Genomic DNA, 21,339 nt, shown 5'->3' with positions numbered 1-21,339 from the left:
CCTCCGGCTTCCCTCCCGGCCCCGTCCTCCCGCCAGAGGCCCGCGGGGCGTGGCTCCGCCGGCGGGCTGGCGCAGCGCGGCCTGCCATTGGCTGGGAGAGCGGCCGGCGGGCTGGCGCAGCGCGGCCTGCCATTGGCTGGGAGAGCGGCCGGTGGGCTGGCGCAGCGCGGCCTGCCATTGGCTGGGAGAGCGGCCGGCGGCTCACGTATAGGTGACCGCGCCCTCTGCGCGCCTCGCAGCCGCACGGCGGGCGGGGAGCAGCGCTTGCGGCGGCGGCGGAGGAGCGGCTGCCACGGCTGATGGTGAGGGAGAGCAGGCGGCGGCGTGCGCCGAGCGTTCAGGGAGCGGGATGGAGGCACTTCATTTCACTCGCACTGTTGGGGAAGCGGGGCCGTGGGTTTTCATGGCCGCTTTTGTTTCTTGGCGGGTTCCTGTGTCGCTCCCCATTGGCCGCGTCGGCGAGCGGGGAGGAGCGCTGCGGGCTCGGCTGGCGGGAACGGGAGGTGCTGTGTTGTACCGGCCGTGACCGCGCCATCTTGGGTGTGCGCCTGTGCCCCCCGCGCTCCCCATCCGTGTGGGGAGGTGTAATAGGGCTGTGATTAGTGGTGGCGGTTGTGCAGGGTTCGTGTGGTAGCGGCGGTGCCAGCGCCACGCGGTGCCTGTGGGGACCCTGCGCTTGCGGCTGCTCCACAGGACCAACCTCGCGAGGGGCTCTTGGAGCCTGCTGGCCACATCTGTATGGTTAATGCTCATGTGAAAGTGGATTAACTGAAGTAATATTTGGTAGCTGGTGTCCCTGAACTTGAGTTGCAGCTGGCTAGTGCCAATGTAACTAATGCTTGCCTTACTGTTTTTTTTTCAGTGATCCTATGAATTCCAAAATGAAGCAGAACGCAGGAAAATCATCCGGGTCGTTGCAGGTATAGGGTTTAAAGTATTTCGGGTAGAATGTGGGAGCAGGTAAAGGATAATAAACTGGAAACTTGTGGAGTATGTCTGGTACAGACATTGCATTGTTCTGAGGTTTGTGCTCAGTTCTCTGGGCAGTTCTCTCATCTTTTGCAATGCGCTTCCACCTGGCTTACGTCCTGTTGGCTTGAGTAACCTGGCAGACGTGGTTGTGTGGGTTGGGAACGCTCCGTCCTGCTTGAGCACATGTGCTGGGACTACTTCTTTCTTCTCAGCAAGCTCCTTTCTTACTTTTGACACTGAGCTTGCTGTCTTTCCATGTGAGGTTTGTTATTTTTGCTGCTTTCCTCAGCTCAATTATTGAATCGCCCTGGATGCTAAGGCATTGTGTAGCGTGGGTTCTGTACCTCGGTGCTTTATGGGGAGGTGAACTTTCTGAGAGTGAAATCTGTCTTGACTTGAGCATGCTTTAGCTGAAATATTCATGTTAGCAGCTTCGTTTATAAAGGAGCCCTTATGGACTATAGTTGCCTTGGAATTGTAGGAAATGTTTGAAGGCTTTAGGTTAAAGGGTGCCTCGCAAGTTAAAGTTTTTATCTGTTCTTGTATTGTTTACAAGACTTTTCTTAAACCTTTTAATGTAGTCGCTAACCAGAATTGTGCATATACCATGTAAAATAGGGGCTAATCGCCTTCTGTGATGGTTTAGAGTGACTGGATGAAAATCACCCAAGTAACTAGTAAGTGATTTACAGACAGCAATCTTATAGTGACTGGTCTGAATTCCGCGGTGTGACTTCGAGACCATTCAACGGGTTAACTCAAGTGCTACTCGATTTTTTGGCAGAGTGTACTTTAACCTTCAGTGACAGCAAGCAGTGTCCGACCCACGGTGTGGTTCTTGTTCCCACAGCAGTTAGTGTTTGTCCTGTAGTTCAACACTAGGATAATTGGTGGCAGAAACTACCGTGGGAAAGGCGAGCTCTTGCCCTGTGAAGTACGGTGTGAAGCGGTGACTTTCTCACGCTGGTGTGGCATTGTGTTCTGGCGATTCTTGCTTGATTGTCTGACCTTGTTTGCTATCCCATGGTGGCAGTGGAACCAACCCAATCAGAAAGCTTTGATGCAGGAAATGGGTATTTATGTGTGACAGGAGAGGTGATAAACATGCTGTTTATAAAAGCAATAGCCTGTCTGGATCGAAGTGAGGAAGCCTTAGATCCATTTTAATGCGTATTTGAAGCAACGCATCGATTTAAAGGAGCACCACTTGAGGGTGTGTTCACAGTGAAGGAAAACAGATACTGCCTAAAGCGATGTGTATGACTTTACCACGTAAACTTGCAATTGCAACCACTTCTGTTTCTGTTCCCCCAATTTTAATACTGTTCTCCCCAAATAAAATTTCTAGAGCTTCAGCTAAAGTTTACATGTGTCACCGCACTGTAACTGGTCTTGAAATGTCAGACTACTTCTGCTGTAAGAAATTGGTAATGTTCTTATGCTGCTGAGACCTGATTTGCATGCTGTAGGACCTCTTCAGATTTCTCAGTGAAAGAGAAGGGTTTTATGAGAGGCAGGGACTGAACATAGCTTCATGTGATTAAGAGCAGTCCTTGCTACAGGCAAACCTTAACACAGAGTAAATATTTTTGCCTTGAAAAGGTGAACCATGGGTTACTTTCATGCGAGGCAGACAAAATTCCCATGCTTGAATTCACGTGAAGAGTGGCATCTATGTGAAGCTGTATTTGTCTTTTCAGAAGTACCTCACAGGCACCACAAGCAGTGCTGCCCCAAGACAGACTCTTAAAATGATTCAGCCATCAGCAACAGGTTGCCTGGTTGGCAGACGTAATGAGGTAGGAATTAAAAGATAATCTGTAGATGTGTAATTATCTTTCCTCTGTGAAATGCTTTTGGTCTTATAATTGAAAGCAAATATACTTGGAAAAAACAGTCTCATTAGTGTGACATGACTTAGGCTTCCTGTTTTTAGGAGTGAAGTATTAAAAGCAATTTCTGAGTACTTCAGGAAAATGCTTGAGATTTTTCTTTTGTCTTGTATGTCAAAGAAGTTATCTGTTAACTAAAACTATGATGTGAAGAAAGCAGGGTTTCTAAAGACTTATTTTCAATTGTGAGTGAAGGACTTAAACTTTCAGCTTCTTAAATAGTACAAAGCTCCTCTGAGGTTAAACCTTCCTATATTTTATGCAGAAGAAATCTTCAATCAAAAGGAACCTCTTTAATAAGTTCACCTCAAAGCCTTGTAAAGCTGAGGGATCTGTGGACAAGCAGCAAGAAAATGAGAATACGAATGATGCCGTTCAAGCTGTAGATCTCATGATAAAAGGTATATAGCAATTCCTGAAATGTTTTCTTGCACTTAAAATGTTGTGCTCCCATTGAAATATATTTTGAAACACAGTTCCATTGTCAGTTAGATGAGGTCTTTGTGGGTGTTTCTGTGTTGTTTGTTTGTTTCTTGGGTTGTTTTTTTCAGGCATTTTTTGTTATGTGTATCAGGAATTAATGATACTTATCCTGTGTAGAAAATACAGTGTAGGTACCTAATGTTTAAGAATGAGTTTATGGTGACTAGTAGCTGAGAACCATTGTCATCCTGTAATTTGACTTGGCTATGAGCTTTCAAGTGACTAGAAGTTGAAATGAAAGCCTGTTTTGCCGCAGTGGGCTTAATGGTGCAAAGAAATTGCACACAGTGCCACAGTGACTTGGGAATAAGACTTCTGTCTTCCACAAAGTACACATGAAGACTGACATTTGCAAATGTGGCCATCCTGCAAAGCCTGCTGCCATGCTTAAGGCAGTTTCTTGAGGACTCAGCCTGTATATCCACCTTAATCCATTGTGGGATCTCTGTTTTTCTGTAAGCTTATGTGTCTAGTTGTCAATTGACAACTAATGCTGGGGAAAACACTATATGGAGGGAGTTCTTACCAGTTTATAGAACACTTTGCCTTCAGATACCTAACTTGGTATACAGTCTCAGGAATTCAATCTTGGCATAGACTCACTGCAGCTTCTTTCTTCAGGAAGTCCTTCATCTCAGTATTGGAAAGAAGTGGCTGAAGAAAGGAGAAAGGCTTTGTATGAAGTACTTCAAGAAAACGAAAAGGTAGCTAGTGAAAGATAACAAATTTCTTTACCACTGTTTATTATCTTCCCCTTTTAACATTCTGTTATTTAAACTCAGTTGCACAAAGAAATCGAGCAGAAAGATGGTGAAATTGCCCGCCTAAAAGAAGAAAATGAAGAGCTGATGTCTATTGCTGAACATGTGCACTATATGACCAGCATGATTGAGGTACTTAAAAGAATTTAAGTTAGTATTGTAGAATTGAAAAGAAACCGGCAAAGATATTTCTAATGAATCAGGACTTGTTATGTGTGCTCTCAGCTCTTAGTCTGACTTGTTTGCTGTGTGAGTGCTCTAATCCAGTAGCATGAAGCTCTTTCTAGGGAATGTTTTTTTCACCTTAGGACACAGAGAAATGGTGAGAAAGTACAAAGAGCAGTGTTTTCTGGAGCAGTTCAACCTGTTTTCTTAACAGAACAGGCTTTGCATGCTAGAGAGAAAGGAGGGAAAGCGTTCACCTCCACTCTTCTGACACGAATTGAATTGAAATGCTTAACAGGTTGGGTGAGACAGCAGGCTAAATGAAGTGTTTATGCTGACTGCTCTGAGGAACTAGACTTGAAACACAGACAGTGCTGCAGTAAGAGGGAGAAGGGGACACCTATGCTCTCTAAATCAAGGTTTCACTGAGGAATTGCCAGTGTCCTGATCCAAAAGGGGCAATTCACAAAGTCTGTAGAGTTCAAACACTTCCAAGTTAAAAGCAGCTTCCTTTGAGACTTTTTTGAGTGCAGACAGTTGTCACTGAGGCCATTACTCCTCTACCTGGAGTAGATTGCAGCAGTGTCTGAAACTATGATAAATACAAAGCCTTGAGACCTTGATGATAAAACAATCTGCTAGGTTGTTTTTGTAGAGACTGAGCTCTCAACCAGCATGTGAAGCTGGGTGCCTGGTAAATATTTGGATTGTGGTTAGACTGGGGAAGTGGAAACAAATGGAAGATTATTGCAAGTCATTTGATTAATCAAGAAGTAACATTTGTCAGGTTACTTTTCAGTTAGTGCAGATGTCTAAGTGAATCTTGAAAGACTTGATGATTTTGCTACACTTGAGGGTTTTTTGTTTTTTTTTTTTTTTATTCAGAGAGTGTGATAAACACACAGAAATTAAATGACTTGAGGACTAAGAACAAATATAGTTTGAAACTTCTCTACAGTTCCTCAACAGTTAAGGTCACTGAGTTGTAATCTGCTCACTTCTGCAGCTTTAGCTGGCCTTAAGTGATATATCAAATGGCTAGAAGCCTCAAAAGCAGCCTCTAACAGTCCTGTTTTTCTTCCTGAGATCAGGCTGGATGAGGAACTTTTGGGTTGATCATAGTGCTAGAAACCTTGAGGTCTTCATGTTCATCTAGACTTAATGTAGCTTCATTGTCACTGGTAAAACTTCATTTGTTTTGTAGTAGTATTTTGAAAATTAGACCTAGAGTACTGTAGTAATATTTCCCTTGGAAAGCTGTTTGCCATATTATAGGTTGTCAAAGATAGAACCTGTCCTATTGAAGATCCTGAGGAATGCTTAACATGATATGGGCTGTGAGTTAGAGGTAGCAATTGAACTCAAGTGTAAGATTTTTGTGACCAGGGAATGTTTTAATTATAACAATTTCCAAGTGCAGATAGTTTTCTTAATTGAATATGCATAGTCTTAATTCACTACCTATTAAATGGGAAAAGTAAGCTCACTGTTGTCTTTTTCTTTCTTAGAGGCTAACCAGGCAAGCGCCTGAGAATCTTGAGACACTGGAGAGTTTAGCTGTAGAGGAATCCAAAGAAGGAAATGAAGTGCTCAGCTGTGGAGATGATGCAGACAGCACTTCTGAAGAAAGACCATCACAAGTATCGTGTGGCTTAAGGGAGAGTATATCAGATCTTGCTTCAAAGGAGGCAAATCTGCAGTTGGAATGACAGCCTGTAAGTAGGCTTCTGTATGTGGCTTTTAATTGCAGGCATCCTCTTTAAAGGATATACTTCTCAGGTACAGGAACTCTTGGCAAAGCATTACGGATGTTGGGTTTTAACTGGAATGATGTAGCAGTGAAAATGTCTGGATACTGCATGGAAAACTTACTACAGGCTGCACATAGTTGCTTGTGTAAAATGCAAATACTGTGAATTTCAGCATGTTGTGTATGTATTTTTATTGGTTGCTCTCATGTGATTCATGAAAATTGATAAATAAACCCCTGCCTTCTCAAAGCAACCTCTGAACTGAGTGAGGAGTAGCTGGTTCTAGGCTTTTAAGTCAATTGTGACTACTGTGGATGGGAGTTTTCCATTTTTTCTAGGGAGTGCCTGAGTATTTAACTCCTTAGATGTGCAGAGTTCTGGAGAACAGGATGAGTTTCATGGATGGGGAAAGTAAGAGTTAAAAATGGAACTGTGCTGTTGGCGAGGCTTCAGTGGGTCAGAAATGATGGACAGTAAGAGTTAAAATCTAAAGCTGAGTTAGATTTATGCTTTTTTGCCCTTGTCTTAAAGGAGCTTTTTCCAAGACACTTGAGAACTTAAGTACAAAGTATTTTACTCTGAGAAGTATATTTACTGGCCTGCAGAGAAGGGATAAGTTGTTCCTAATAGCAGATGAACTGAAAATTGGAGACAAAGCAACCTGCACTTCAGAGCTGTTCTGAAAGGAAACTTGATTTCTGTTTTCAGAGTACTCTTTAGTGTTTACCAAGAGATGAGGCACCTTATTACCAAAACAATGATATTCTGAGGGGTGGACAAGATTAAAAGTGCTCTTAAACTTTCAGCACCTTAGCAGGCTTACATAATAGGAGAGGTACGGTGGGAAATGCTTGCTGTTGAAAGCAGCAAGGTAGAAGGTGGGTAGAGTTTGAGCACAGGTTTTCCAGTCCTGGATGAGCTCAGCAGTTGTTCTGTAAGCAACAAGATCTTCCAAAGGCAGGCTTTAAAAACCAGTAGCCATTACAGTATCTTGTGAAGAGGTTAAAGCTGCATGGCTTTCAGGAGGCAGAGCCAGTCAGGGATTTCTAGTTGATGGTTCTATCACATGTTGCCAAAATGAGTGCTCCAGGGTATGTCTTCACACCTGCAGAGCTATCAGATTGGCATCTTCAGACTCCTTCCATATTTTCCATTCTTCCTGCAAGTGTCAGCAAGTTGGTTTCACAACTGATTCTGGCTGCTCTTCTGTGACAGAGCCATTGTAAGAAGTCATTCCTTCTGACTTCTACTCACCTTGAATCTGGTAACTGCAGGTTGAGACATTGCATTTTCCTTGGTACTTTATAAACAAAAGATGACACCTTCCCATTATGCTCTAGAGGGTGGGTAGACCTAATCCTTTCCATCACAGTGCAGAATGGTGACAAAGGTGTGTCCTTGAACTTGGCACTGATGCTGCTTAAGGACAAATACCAACAGCTGGGTGCTGAGTAACTGCTTTGTAGAGTAGCCTTGGTTTTCTGTTTGAAAGAAATAGAAAATACTGTCAAGTGGCTAAAACCTATCTCACATTCTAAGCAATTCTCATACCAAAGTAGTTCTTCAACAGTAGTAGGAAATGCATAGAATCAGACTTTTAATAATCATGCAGTACAATTTAGTTTAAGCTCTTCATGGTTAACAGTCATGAGTTTTTGAGAGGTGACTTTAAACATCAGGAATGTTTTGCTTTTGCAGAGGCTGTAGAAGTGAAGGAAGCACACTCATGTAACTAGCTGGCTAGGCAGACCAGCCCAACTGAGACAGCAAGTGCAACTTCACTGTTTTCTCTTGCTGTGTGTGGACTGCTGTTAAGTCTTGGAGTTAGAACAAGCAACTGTCAGTAGCAAGTCCAGAACTGGCATGCATTTGTCTGCATCAGGCTCTTCCTTATTTTCACCAAGAATGCTTACTAGATTTAAGGTTTAGGCTTTTTCTTGAATTATTCAAATAACAAAGACAAGATTCTCTCGTAGGTGACTGCATCCTTCTGCTGAATTGTGTTGTCTACAAAATAAATCATGCAGGTTACTTATGTGGGCTGGGGAAAATGTAACAGCAGCTGGCCCACCTCTAATAGAACATTTTACATCAGAAAGCTATGCCACTTAGTTGTGTGTACACCTGGCACCTAAAGTCTTCAAATCAAGGCTACTATGGTGATGTTAACCTCAATTCATGGACAGAGAGAATAGTTTGGTGTATTAACTTGGAAAAGCAACATGCTGCAGGAGAAGGTGGTATGAGACCTGGTTGTGGCATCTGAGCCATATCCAATATCTATCTCTGTTCATGGCTGTACTGGACCTTGATCAGTCTCCCTACACTGTTATACTAATGTATGAAAGTGTTGTTGAAAGTTTTATGTTGCCTTTAAAAGTGTTCTTAAAGGGTCAAGTTTCATTTATTGTCCTGAAAAACCCTGAATTCTTTTTTTTTTTAAGCTTTCTTAAACTTGAAATTGTTATAGTAAGTCTGGGAGGTTTCCCTGCATGTGAGAGAGGTTTCTCAAATGTGTAGAAATGGTACAGGTCTGTGTAACCACTTCTCTTACAACTATCTGACCTTTTATCAAGAAACCCCTGTGTACCACTGAAACAGCTATGTACCTGCTGAAAGTCAACATCCTAAGAGATTATACAGCCACACTGCAGAGAATATTTGGTCTAGCAGAATAAAATTACCAGTTCTTAAACCTAACTAGAGCGTGATTCTTTCCAAGTCATAAATGCTTTTATCAGCCAACTTGACCAGTGTGACAGCTCCTTCATTGCAGAGGATGTGACCAGTTTCATCTTTCGCTGAAGTCTTCTAAGGCTGCTCAGAAGTGGAATCCATCTGCATTCACACATAAAACATGTCCAGAGAGGACAATTTCAGATACATAAGACTGAAGTGTAGGGAGAAAGGCCATGTGCAGGTGTCAGATATTTCAAGATGTGCAGAGACTATCAGAGGTGAGGAGACTGTGGGATGGGTGAATGGTTTGTGTGAGAAAAAACTTTATTGATTTAGTGAGAAGAACAACTTTAGTGTAAACACTCATTGCTTCAGGCTGTGAAGTGAATTAGACCATAACTGCTTGCTGGGCCACTGGAACTCTGCATTAGGCAGTGTGTTGCTTACGTGGGCCTTGTCTGGCATTGCAACCTGTGCATAAGCAATGAAGTTGCTCATTGAATTTTGTGGAGAAGCATGTTGCTTATTCATTTACTTAAGAGCCATATCAGATAGTGGCTTTGGTCTGGGATGTTTCTCTTTAGGATTGCATTTAAGATTTTGAGCAGTAGATTTGCTAATTTGCCAAGGTCATGTATTTCCAGTGCTTTGCTCTCCTTGAGAATGAGTTGTATTGTTATTTTCTTCAGCAGAGGATGTCTATTATGCACTGCTCATTTCTGTAATAACATCAATTCAGCAAATGAGAGTGCTCTGTAAGTTGCTGCTTTGTTAATCTGCCAACAATTGCCTGTGATGAAGTGGGATTAGCTGTATTCGAGGTCACCTTTGGGGATGACAATACCTCTGCTGCACCCTCGGGGGCACCACAGCCATTTAATGGGGGTGCTGTGGATCCTCTCATCAGGATAGTTCCATTACAGATCAGTAGAGGTGAACTACAGACAGAACTACAGTCTCGCAGCTGTGATGACTTAATTTTGAGTGCTTAAATCAGCAATAGTGTCCAACAGATTTCAGCATAGGGTAAAACTATAGTAGATGCCCTTTCTAAAGGTGTGGTGGGTACAGGAGGAGACTTGCCAATAGCACAACTGGGTATCCTAACTTAGGCAGCTGTTGTAGCTTGAGTAGGATAAAGGCATTATGAATTTACATCTACTGTGCAGAGCACAGATAATAACAGCATGGCAGGGGTAGTGAAAACTACCACAAGACACCAACAAAACCAGATGGCAAACACCTGAGGGTACCTGCAGAGGAGGAGGCTCAGGGGTGACCTCATTGCTGTCTACAAGTACCTGAAGGGACGTTGTAGCCAGGTGGGGGTTGGCCTCTTCTCCCAGGCAAGCTGCAGCAGAACAAGGGGACACAAGCTGCAGCAGAACAAGTCTCAAGTTGTGCCGGGGAAGGTGTAGGCTGGATGTTAGGAGGAAGTCGTTGGCAGAGAGAGTGATTGGCATTGGAATGGGCTGCCCAGGGAGGTGGTGGAGTCACCGTCCCTGGAGGTGTTCAAGAAAAGCCTGGATGAGGCACTTGATGCCATGTCTGGTTGACTGGATAGGGCTGGGTGCTAGGCTGGACTGGATGATCTTGGAGGTCTCTTCCAACCTGGTTGATTCTATGATTCTTCAATCTGTACTGCTGCTGAGTTATTCTGGTACTGGAACTTCCCTACACTTTTCTGGGGTGGCCCAAGACCTTTTAAATTTGAGTCAATGTGCAGCAGCCCTAAGAAAGAGGCTTTGTAACTACTGCCTGCTGGTTCCTTCCTTGCTAGTTAAGTGTCCTGTTTTTGACCACACCACAAAGCAGAGCTCTTGCATTAGTTGTGCTGGGAAAGGGTAGGATTGTCAGCTCAGCTCTGAGTGTAAGAACGTGTTGTCAAAGAGATTGTTCCTTTTTATTTGCATTCTGGGTTTGGAAGCTTTAAGGTTTGTTCACTTTTCAAGGATTCATTACCTTGAGGACAGAATCTTAGGGGATTTTGTTTGGTGTTGTTATTAAGAGTGATTTATTTTTTTTAACTATCTTTCATATGTTGTCATGAGTTGTGTTGGAACATGATTGGTTTTAGTTTTCTAAAGCAGTGTTAACACTCAACATCAAATTGAAGCTCTCTACATGTGTATGCCATGTTCAAGCTTGCAGTCTTGGATACCACAGCCAGAACTGAATTTTGGTCTATCTCCACCAAAATTCCTGTGAATTTCCTGATTGACTTGGAGAGCAAGATCTGCTCCTCTGGTTTGTGTGAGCTGTGTATGTTGTTTATAATGGTTACAACGGTGTAGCAGTTCCCTTAGTACATTTTACCAAGGGTTTGTTTAAACTATGATGAGATGGAAGTACCTATAAGCTCCATGTGACATGGTACCTGTATATGTGAGCAGCCCTACATGCTCTGCAGCTTTGGCTCTACTCTCCAGGCAGGTCAGCATTCCCCAAGTTTAAGCCTGTTTGTCACAGGGAAAGGAGAGTCTGTCTTCACAGAAAGGGAGTAGTAATAGGCAAAAGCTTGTTAACAGTCCTCATCCAGTTGAAGTGCCTCATCCAGTTTCCTTTTAAACACCTCCAGGGACAGTGACTCTACCACCTCCCTGGACAGCCCATTCCAAAGCCAATCTCTGTGAAGAACTTCCTAACATCCAGCCTGAACCTGCCCTGGTGCAGCTTGAGGCTGTGTCCTCTTGTTCTGTCACAGGGTGCCTGGAAGAAGAGACCAACCCCTGCCTGGCTACAACCCCCTTTCAGGTAGTTGTATTGAGCAATGAGGTCTTCCCTGAGCCTCCTCTTCTCCAGGCTGGAAATCCTCAGCTCCCTCAGCCTCTCCTGACAGGGCTATGCTCCAACACCCTCACCAGCATTGGTGCCCTTCTCTGGACATGTTCCAGTACCTCAATATCTTTCTTAAACTGAGGGGTCCAGAACTGGGCACAGTACTCAAGGTGTGGCCTAACCAGTGCTGAGTACAGGGGCAGAATGACTTCCTTGGTCCTGCTGGTCACACTATTCCTGATACAGGCCAGAATGTTGTTGGCCTTCTTGGCCACTTGTGCACACTGCTGGCTCATGTTCAGTCTGCTATCAACTTGTCGTCTCAGCTCCCTCTCTGCCTGACTGCTCTCCAGCCACTCTGTCCCCAGCCTGTAGTGCTGCATGGGGTTGTTGTGACCCAAGTGCAGAACCTGGCACTTGGCCTTGTTAAAACTCATGGCATTGGACTGTGCCCATCTGTCCAGGTCTCTCTGCAGAGCCCTCCTGCCCTCTAACATGTCAACAGGTGCTCCCAAGTCGGTGTTTTCTGCAAACTCACTGATGTAGAACTCAATGCCCTCATCCAGATGATCAAGGAAGCTGTTACACAGACTTGCCTGCTGTTGGCAGGTTTTATGGGGCCTCTCAAAGGGAGAGGCTGCTGATAGGAAAAAGGCAAAAGTGACCATGCATATGGACTGATGTGCTTAGTACTTTAAAAAATAACCTTTATTATAACTTATGGGATAGGAAATAATGGTGAGTACAAATGCCACAAAACTAAAAGCAACCCAAAAAAAAAGGAAAATCAACAACAACAACAAAAAAAAAAGGCAGAACTCAGTACAAAAAGAGACCTTGGGAGAATTCAGCCGATGGGAGGGGTGGGTAGATGTGCTATAAAAAAAAAAACCATAAGGTGGTTGTTTTACCTCCTGGAAAAAAAAGTCTGTGTTGTTCAGCAAGCCAAGTGAGCAGTTTGAACTGTACAAAATGTACTGCTTTTAATTAAAGGGAGAATATATATATTTATAAATATACAGATATGTACATTGTAGCATTCACAGTAAAAAGAAAAACACCCAACCAAACCGAATGCCCCCTGCCTGCCAATGTCTTTGGCATACAAGGCTTCCTTTTGATCTGTACTATTTGCAATCTTTTCTATGTAGCCTATGCAAATTTGGATACTTTAATTGACATCTAAGTAGCATTTCATGCATAATGAACACAGTACAGGAACACTCTTCTGTTAAATTCTATTCACCTCCTCTCTTCACTTAAGGCTCATAATCAACAGTTCGAAGCAGCACTCCCTGTCTTTCATCCTTGCAGGGGAGGAGGGGGGGAAAATACATTCCCTTTACCCTTTATTACTGCCTTTGAGGTCTGCTTCAGTTTGTTGTAGCTCTTTATACTGAAATGACTCTGTAGAAGCTATGACCCACTAATTAGAGTGTACGAAATCCAATCCTGCCTGCGACTTGCAGGAGCAAATGGCTTGCTTCGGGGACTTGTGCGAATAGCTGTATTCACTCCTCCTTGGAAGAAGGAGATGTACTTTACCTTTTCATGTCGCTTTCAGAAACCTACTTGATTGTTTGCTTTCCCCCTCACAGATCTCTGGATTAATGACGGCTTGTTGCTGGAGGGCAAGAGAAAAGAAAGAAAAGACCAGCAGAGGCATTTAGAATGAGTCACCAAGTGGCATCTCCCAGGGCTTATCTCATGCTGTTTCTGGAGGCAGAACTCGAGGAAACTTGCTTTATATTTCATTACTGAGGGAAAACTGGGAAAGACAAATGGTGTTCCCTGTGGCTGGGGACGCTGCATGACAGCAAGTGCTTAGCATGGGCTTGAAGAGAAAGCTGCTTCGCAGTCCTGCTTGGGTGGGCTCCTGCTTGGCCTCGTTAGGTACAGCATCGCATGTCTGAAGCTTTCGTGACAGCTTTGAAGAAGCAAATAATCAAATAGTAAAATATATGAAAATGCCAAAATCTCAAAACTCACAGAAGTTTGTGGAGGCTGAGTAACTACCATGCAAGCAGTTCAGAAAGTGGTGTTCCTCAGCATCCAACTGTTCCATCATGAGCTGCAGAGAGGAGCCAATAGGAGCCCTGAAGCTGGGTTTTAGATTTTGCCTTTAAGAAGCCTGGGAATTGCTACATTGTGTCTCATAGAACGTCTCAAAGTCTTCCTCTTGCTCCCCACGCTGACGTGCAGCTCCATCCTCCTTTAATGCCTGTCACATGTAGGCAGGCACTTTTCCACCTAAAAAGCTGTGGCCGCTTCAGTTCCACGACGGCTTCCAACCTTAATGAATTCCCGGGGAAATTTGTCCAGCTGTTCATATGCCAATCTCCCATCTTCACCTGAATGCAAAACATTGAAGCATTACCTCATTGCCTTGTAACCGTTAAAATACTGAACATTGTTAGCAAGTACTAATCTGTCAGTAACTGCCTGCTCTTCCAACAGTTTACCTTGTTGAAGGCTACTTTTTCACAGTATCACAGTATCATCAGGGTTGGAAGAGACCTCACAGATCATCAAGTCCAACCCTTTACCACAGAGCTCAAGGCTAGACCATGGCACCAAGTGCCACGTCCAACCTTGCCTTGAAGTGCCCCAGGGACGGCGAAATTACTTGGAAAAAATAAGCATGTTAGGAAGAATTTGTTCACCATGAGGAAGACGAGACACTGGAAGAGGTTGACCAGGGAGGTGGTGGAAGTCTCATCCCTGGAAGTTTCTAAGGTCAGGCTGGATGGGGCTCTGAGCAATCTGATTCAGTGTGAGGTGTCCCTGCCCCTGGCAGGGGCTTGGAACTAGATGATCCTTGAGGTCGCTTCCAGCCCTGACAATTCTATGATTCTATGCTCTGAATATTCCAGGGGTTTAATTATTTTCTCATGTAGCTTGCTGGTTTTATCTAGAGCAACACTCCAGCAGATGTGGCTTGTATAATGTGATGATAGTGGTGTTTAAAAGGAGGCTGGATGTGGCACTTAGGGCCGTGGTTTAGTAAATTAGGTGTTAGGTTGGACTCAATGATCCCAAAGGTCTTTTTCGACCTGGGTAATTGTGAATGGCATCCCCACACATGTCTTAGTAAATGTCCTTTGATGCTTGTCAAGGTCTCAGCTGCAGCTGTGGTATAATAGAAGCAGATGATGTTTATCCAGTTCTGCTTTGAGCAAATACAAAGTTAGCAACTGCTCGCTTCCTGGCACACGTTGTTACACGATGTACAGATGAGAAAGAGGAAACAGTGCACTGGCTACGTTTAACTCTTTCCGCCTCTTAAACCCTGCATGCCCCTGAAGATAACGTTGAGCCAAGTATGTTGAAATGGCTATTAGGAACCAAAATGGTCTCTCTTCTGTGTCACCTAGAAGAATGGCAGAACAATCTCCCACCCCTTTCAGAAGTGTCCTCAGGCTAATTGGTTTGTAACCTGAGCTCTGACACATCCAACAGCAGAGTGAACTCCTGCTGAACTGGTGAACAGGGAGCTGCACTTTGGCCACAACAACCCCATGCAGAGATACAGGCTGGGGTCGGAGTGGCTGGAGAGCAGCCAGACAGAGAGGGATCTGGGGGTGCTGATTGGTACCCGCCTGAACATGAGCCAGCAGTGTGCCCAGGTGGCCAAGAGAGCCAGTGGCATCCTGGCCTGCATCAGGAATGGTGTGGTCAGCAGGAGCAGGGAGGTCATTCTGCCCCTGTACTCTGCACTGGTTAGACCACACCTTGAGTACTGGGTTCAGTTCTGGGCCCCCAGTTTAGGAGGGACATTGAGATGCTTGAGTGTGTCCAGAGAAGGGCAACGAGGCTGGTGAGAGGCCTTGAGCACAGCCCTACGAGGAGAGGCTGAGGGAGCTGGGGTTGTTTAGCCTGGAGAAGAGGAGGCTCAGGGGTGACCTTATTGCTGTCTACAACTACCTGAGGGGTGGTTGTGGCCAGGAGGAGGTTGCTCTCTTCTCTCAGGTGGCCAGCACCAGAACAAGAGGACACAGCCTCAGGCTGCGCCAGGGGAGATTTAGGCTGGAGGTGAGGAGAAAGTTCTTCACTGAGAGAGTCATTGGACACTGGAATGGGCTGCCTGGGGAGGTGGTGGAGTCGCCGTCCCTGGGGCTGTTCAAGGCAGGATTGGACGTGGCACTTGGTGCCATGGTCTAGCCTTGAGCTCTGTGGTAAAGGGTTGGACTTGATGATCTGTGAGGTCTCTTCCAACCCTGATGATACTGTGATACTGTGATACTGTAATCAAAGAGTGTATTTGGGGAGTTTTGATAACTAAAATCACAGATGGATGCACAAATGGGGAAGAGAAACTCACGTCTAGCCTAAAGGCCAGAAAAACAGTTCTTGTGTGCCGCTGAAGTACTGCTGCTCTGAGACTCTGCATCCACACTTGGAGTCACACACTGCTGGGCAGCCTGACCACAGATTAATGAACAGGGTCAGTGCAGGCTGCCTGAGGTTCTGTGTGAGGATGACTTGCTGCTAGGGTCTGTCCAAATAAGCACATAAAGATAATTTAGATTAAATGAATGCTCGGCAGTGTTGATGGCACTCGAGAGCGTGACTGGCACTGGGGAGGTAACAGGAGGGAGTCCCCAGGAGGAGATTGAATAAGACATAGCCTGTCCTGCGTCCTCAAAGCTGCTTGGTTTTCAAATTAATGATGTACTATTTCTGTTTGTCAGCTTCTCTTTTACAGTTTTTCCTGTCCCTCTTTCCCCTCCAGATTCCTACAATGCACTTTCTCTCTTTTTTTTTGGCTGATTCTTCTGATTTTCAAAATGACTTTGAGAATGCCTATTTTCTAACCTGTTTGACTCTAGGTAAAGTTTTGGTTTAGAGTCTCATGTTTGTATAATTCAGGTGTCTTCCACACTGCTATGTTAAAAGAGAACATGAAATGCTGCTCTAAAGCAAGCGACTCACCAAGTGAGAGCAGGGTTTCGGATGCCACTTTCCTGATCTCTTCGTTGTCAGACTGGCAGAGCGTGACCAGCATTCTGATGCTCTCAGTAGCCTGGGAAGTGCAAGAAGAACCCCATTAGCCCTGCAGGGTACACTGTGGTCTGATTTCACAGCCTTGCAGGGACATAGTGGCCATCCTCTGCACTGCTCCTCCTACTGCAAGGGAAGGGCCTCAGTGGAGACATGAGAATCATAGAATCATAGAATCAACCAGGTTGGAAGAGACCTCCAAGATCATCCAGTCCAACCTAGCACCCAGCCCTATCCAATCAACTAGACCATGGCACTAAGTGCCTCATCCAGGCTTTTCTTGAAGAGCCCCAGGGACGGTGCCTCCACCACCTCCCTGGACAGCCCATTCCAATGGGAAATCACTCTCTCTGTGAAGAACTTCTTCCTAATATCCAGCCTATACCTACCCTGGCACAACTTGAGACTGTGTCCCCTTGTTCTATTGCTGGTTACCTGGGAGAAGAGGCCACCCCCCACCTGGCTACAGCCTCTCTTCAGGTAGTTGTAGACAGCAATGAGGTCCCCCCTGAGCCTCCTCTTCTCCAGGCTAAACACCCCCATCTCCCTCAGCCTCTCCTCATAGGATTTGTGCTCCAGGCCCCTCACCAGCTTTGTTGCCCTTCTCTGGACATGTTCCAGCATCTCAACATCTTTCTTGAAGTGCAGAGGTTTCCCACCTAGCACCTAGGAGAAGGCTCATTTTCTGCTCTTGCTGTGGACCCCTTTTAAACTTCCTGCACTATATGCTACATGTGCAAATCTGTCTGGCCAGCCACGTCTGCCACTGCTGACTGTAGTCTGGGTGAAGGGACAAAGCCATGAAGTGCCACAGTAAGGGTATGACAGATGACTGGAAGATTCCTGTCACAGGAGTGCATTTCAGCTTGGCAATGTCAAACCTCATAGGTCTCAGAAGGCAGTTTCCACCAGCCCAGCTGTATCTACAGGGGTGTGCTGGCCAGCTCATCATGTCACGGCAGGCTCACCACCACCTGCACTCACCAACAGTTCCACAGTTTTGCCTTGACTCTGCTATTTTGGGAATAATCTTGGTCCCTGCTACAAAACTGTCAGGGCTTTAGGGAGAACAGCTGTGACAGTGTCTCTGGCAGGCTATTTAATATGACCAAAAGAGAGAGGAGTGGAAGGAAGGCCATGAACTGCCCTAGCATGACACATGGCAGAGGCACTGAGCCACAAACACAGTATTTGTGTGAGCCTTGATCTGAGGGGCACTAGTTTGGTCTACAGTGCTCTGAATGAGGGCTTAGCTACCAGAGCCATTAAACCTCACCACCTCATCTTCAATATGGTTGCCTCTGATGGACTCAGTGCTGGGTGCATACTGGTGACTACAGCTTTAATGCTTATGAGTGATGAGGCCACAGCAGCACAGAACTTGCCACAATCTGCAAAACCCCCAAGAGATCCTCAGTGGGACCTTGTGCCACCAATGTGGTTTGATGTGAATTAGACTGCCACTGGGCAGGCAAATTCAGCCACCTATCCATTGCAGCATTCTCACCCCTGAAATAGTATCTTCCAGAAAGGCTTCCCCTTTTTCTGTAAAGATCCCAATGATACATCCCTTCAGTAGTGTTTTGGGTTTTTTTCCCTAGCAATTGCCATTCCTGCCATTCAAGATGCATCAAGAGTCACATTGTTCAATTTAAATGTGTTTATCTCCAGCTCCTACCACTGATTCCCAATCTGGCTTTTCCTGAGGCATCCAGAGCTCCTCTATGGCCTGTATGCAGAAAAGGTATAATGCCTCCCAGTGCTGCTTCTCAGGGATGCTTGCTTGCATTTAGTTTAAGGGAAAACAGGGGTTTGTATTTAAACAATATAGGATCAGTATTAGGTCTGGCTGAGATGAAGCAGTATTTTAGAGCTGTCTTCTTCGAGGGAGGAACAGACAGTCCATGGTGGGTCTGTCTCTTGGAAGATGTCTTGTACCCCAGTGTCCCATAGCAATCAGGCTTGGGTGGCTGCTGTTTCCCACGGCTCTCCACAGCTAAAACAAAAGGGCATTTTTCCTTCTCATCATGGGATGCAGTGTAGGAATGGTACCAGATGCTAGCTGAAGCTGTAGTGCCCAGATGCACCAGTTGTTTGCCACAAAATGAGCTGTGACCTCTCTCTCCCTTTCTCGTCTGCAACTGCAACCTACATGCATTACAGCCCATTTTATCCTGTGAAAGAATGGGTTTTTCTCCTCTCAGTCAGTACTACACGGATGAATACTTTGTGTTGTGGAAGTTTGTCTCCTAAAGGCAACGTGAGAGGGAGGAAAAGATATGAAAAGCATAAACTTTGTCACCATGCCAGAGCCTGGCTGGTTTTACAGTGAAGCTCCTAAACTATTCCCAAGCAGCACAGTACCTGTAAAAGGATGCAAAAACCTCCATTGCTGCTACTGCCACTCTGGCATCTTCTCTTTCATCCTTTGTGCCTATCAGATGTCCTTTCTTTAAAGTAATGCCAAGTGCTACAGTGAATTCCTTGTCTCTTACCTTGAGGTATCTCAGAGCCAAGCAGGCTGCCTTCTGCAGCTGGAGGTTGGGCTGGGTTAGTGCTTCACAGTAATAAATTAAAGCCTGGAAACAGATAAAGAAAAGTATTGATGCAAATGTTTGTGCTGGTGTGGAGCAGAAGGGTGGAGTGGGGAGGCTTTCCTGTGCTGCTGAAGTGAGAGGGAATGCAGCTCACCTCCCAGACAGCAAATGTGTGGGATGGAGAGGCACAGACCCTGCTACAGGGAATGTGGTGGATAACTGCCTGCAGCAGACCCAGGCCAGGCCACTAGTTACAGCTTAGTAGTCTCAGGCCAGCTTTTGGTGGAGACAAGTTCACACTAAAGTGAGGAGAAGCAAGCACAATCTGGCCCCTTGAGGGTCTTTCTGAATAAATCGACAGAGTTTTAAATGGGCCTTGGAATTTGAGTGGGTTAAGAACTGAAACCTGGCAATGGTCTCTGTAATGTAGGGATGGTAATAAACAAGCTGGGATGGACCCCAGGGGGACTGCAAATAGTTACTACAAGGTTAGCATGAGCTGCTAAAGCAGTTAACTGATCAGCCTTATAAATTAGTAGCTACTGTGGAGCAAACAAAGCCAGCATGAGCAGCACATCTCGGTGGCTGTTGGCTGCACAATGAACTCATCTACAGCATAAGGCTGCATAATGCTCTCACACAAGGCACCCTGTGGTCCTTCCACAGACAGTGAACCAGGTATCAGCTACATACACCTGTTCCAAGGGAAGGTTATAGTTTCTTGAAATGTTGCCTCCATGAAGCTGTGGATGGAGGAGATGGTTTGAGATACCAAGAGGCTGCAAAAAGCGAAGGTGAAGTAGGAGAGCAAGCAAAGCAGGGACTGGATCAACAGAGAAAAGCAGCAAAGAATGATCTCCTTTTTCTCCTCTCTCTGCTCTCCTTCTGCCACTTGCCTTTTATTTCACTCACTCCTGAGAGACAAAGGGTATGAAGAGTAGAAGCTAACTCCTAATTTCTTCTTATTGCTCTTCTCCCTTCTCTTTAATGTCTGTATTTATTCAGTCTCTGCTTGTTATCTTTGGTGTCTTGTGATAGACTCGAACCTTAGCTCTCACAGCTGAGCTGTGTTTGCCCAAGGCAGTCCATCCCCTCCAGCAGTGGCACAAGGTCCCATAGATGCCAGCCTCCTTTGGGAAAAACATTAAAATCTCAGACCTATGTCTCTGTGTGTGTTGGAGCTGCTGGGGTCTGTTGCCTTGAAGCCTGGGAGTGAAGCCAGGTCTGAGACAGGCCAGCAGAAATGCTGAGGTGAGGAAGGCAGCTGGAGAGCACAGCGCTCGGTAGCACTTGCAGAGCTGTGGCTGGTAGCTGTTGTGTTACTGGCAGGAAACAGACAGGCATAGTGGCAGGAACAGACTTGCATAGATGCAGAAAAACTAGACAGGAAATCCCCCTGGATCGGTTCAAATCAGGCTTGGAGCAATTATTTTCTGTGTGTACACATCTGAGACACGCAGGCAGGAAAACCCATCACGATGATACAGGTGTCTGATGTGAGAGGTGATTTTCTGCCACTTACCTTCTCCCTGAAGTGCCTGTTTTCTGCAGTGGCTGTCAGAAGTGATGCCACAGTCTCACTGACTTCATTTTTGTTTTCATTGAGAAGCAAAGCCAAAGCTCTCAAAACTTCCTGCTGTGGTGGAAGATTGTTGGAGTTTATTTTGGCCACGTTTTGCTGCAATTTCCCATCTTTCACCGACTGCAGCACCTGAACCACAGAGGCTAGAAGTGCAAGAGAAAGATCCCTGTTACTCATTTCATCCTCTCACTATTACAGATTACTCTCTTATCTGCTTGCAATCCTCAGTTTTTACAGAAAGGATGTGAAAAATCCCCATCTGAGCAATTGCTATGGCTCCACACTGCAGTCTGCCTAAAGGATCAACTGTCTGGGCTATAGGCTGGGCTGGTTTCTCAGATGTTCTTCCAAAGAAGGTGATGAGTGGATGGGTTAGATGGGACACTGCAGCACTTACAGCCTACCCAGAGCCAGTGGTCTGCCTGTCAAATCTTCTGTTTCTTTTGGAAGACGTAAATCTTCCCTATAACAAGTGAAGACACATCTTGTCAGTGTATTGCCTCCCAGGGCACCCCTGTGAGAACTTTTCCTCGGCAGAATGATATCTGCTACCAAGAGCCAGGCCCCACATAGTTCAGAGGTGGGCTGAAATGTCTTTCTCCTTCCAGACTTCTGAGCAAACCCTCCCCACTATGCCCAAATAAAAATGAAAACCAGACAAGGTTTCTCAAATAGAGAGCAAAATTTGGCTTGCCAGGGACTGCAGTCTAGCATGCTCTGTGGAGCATCTGGTTCTCA

The 21,339-nt window shown here is 45.3% G+C and overlaps 2 protein-coding genes across 6 annotated transcripts in view; one reads left to right on the top strand and one right to left on the bottom strand.

The window, feature by feature from the left end:
* Nucleotides 1-196: 196 nt before the first annotated feature.
* Nucleotides 197-8,724, top strand: GMNN (geminin DNA replication inhibitor). 2 transcript variants are annotated; one of them, XM_064150109.1, is made up of 7 exons: nt 197-302; nt 863-920; nt 2,673-2,771; nt 3,130-3,265; nt 3,969-4,051; nt 4,130-4,240; nt 5,782-8,724. In XM_064150109.1, exons 2-7 carry the CDS (start codon nt 870-872, stop codon nt 5,980-5,982), a joined length of 681 nt encoding a protein of 226 aa, XP_064006179.1. In that variant the 5' UTR covers nt 197-302; nt 863-869; the 3' UTR covers nt 5,983-8,724. The 2 variants fall into 2 exon arrangements, with proteins under 2 accessions (XP_064006179.1, XP_064006180.1); XM_064150110.1 differs by lacking the exon at nt 197-302 and adding an exon at nt 707-773.
* A 4,913-nt stretch (nt 8,725-13,637) lies between these two features.
* Nucleotides 13,638-21,339, bottom strand: part of RIPOR2 (RHO family interacting cell polarization regulator 2) — a 127,602-nt gene continuing 119,900 nt past the window's right edge. For 3 of the 4 annotated variants that reach the window (XM_064150104.1, XM_064150107.1, XM_064150108.1), the window contains 4 exons: nt 20,542-20,744; nt 18,978-19,061; nt 16,414-16,504; nt 13,638-13,832 (listed from right to left, as the gene is read on the bottom strand). In XM_064150104.1, coding sequence (XP_064006174.1) covers nt 13,732-13,832; nt 16,414-16,504; nt 18,978-19,061; nt 20,542-20,744 — 479 coding nt within the window. In that variant the 3' untranslated portion in view covers nt 13,638-13,731. The remainder of the gene's footprint in view (nt 13,833-16,413; nt 16,505-18,977; nt 19,062-20,541; nt 20,745-21,339) is intronic. The other variant, XM_064150105.1, reaches the window with a different exon arrangement.

The sequence above is a fragment of the Pogoniulus pusillus genome, chromosome 10 (assembly GCF_015220805.1).
Source record: "Pogoniulus pusillus isolate bPogPus1 chromosome 10, bPogPus1.pri, whole genome shotgun sequence".
Lineage (NCBI taxonomy): Eukaryota > Metazoa > Chordata > Aves > Piciformes > Lybiidae > Pogoniulus > Pogoniulus pusillus.
Note: the sequence above shows the minus strand (reverse complement) of the source record. Positions and strands in the feature narration are given on the sequence as shown.

Excerpts from the sequence above, each read along its gene's own strand:
- GMNN (XM_064150109.1), top strand. The coding sequence starts at position 870 with ATGAATTCCAAAATGAAGCAGAACGCAGGAAAATCATCCGGGTCGTTG. Across the intron at positions 921-2,672 it reads AATCATCCGGGTCGTTGCAG|AAGTACCTCACAGGCACCAC; the intron begins GTATAGGGTTTA and ends TTGTCTTTTCAG. Across the intron at positions 3,266-3,968 it reads TGTAGATCTCATGATAAAAG|GAAGTCCTTCATCTCAGTAT; the intron begins GTATATAGCAAT and ends TTCTTTCTTCAG.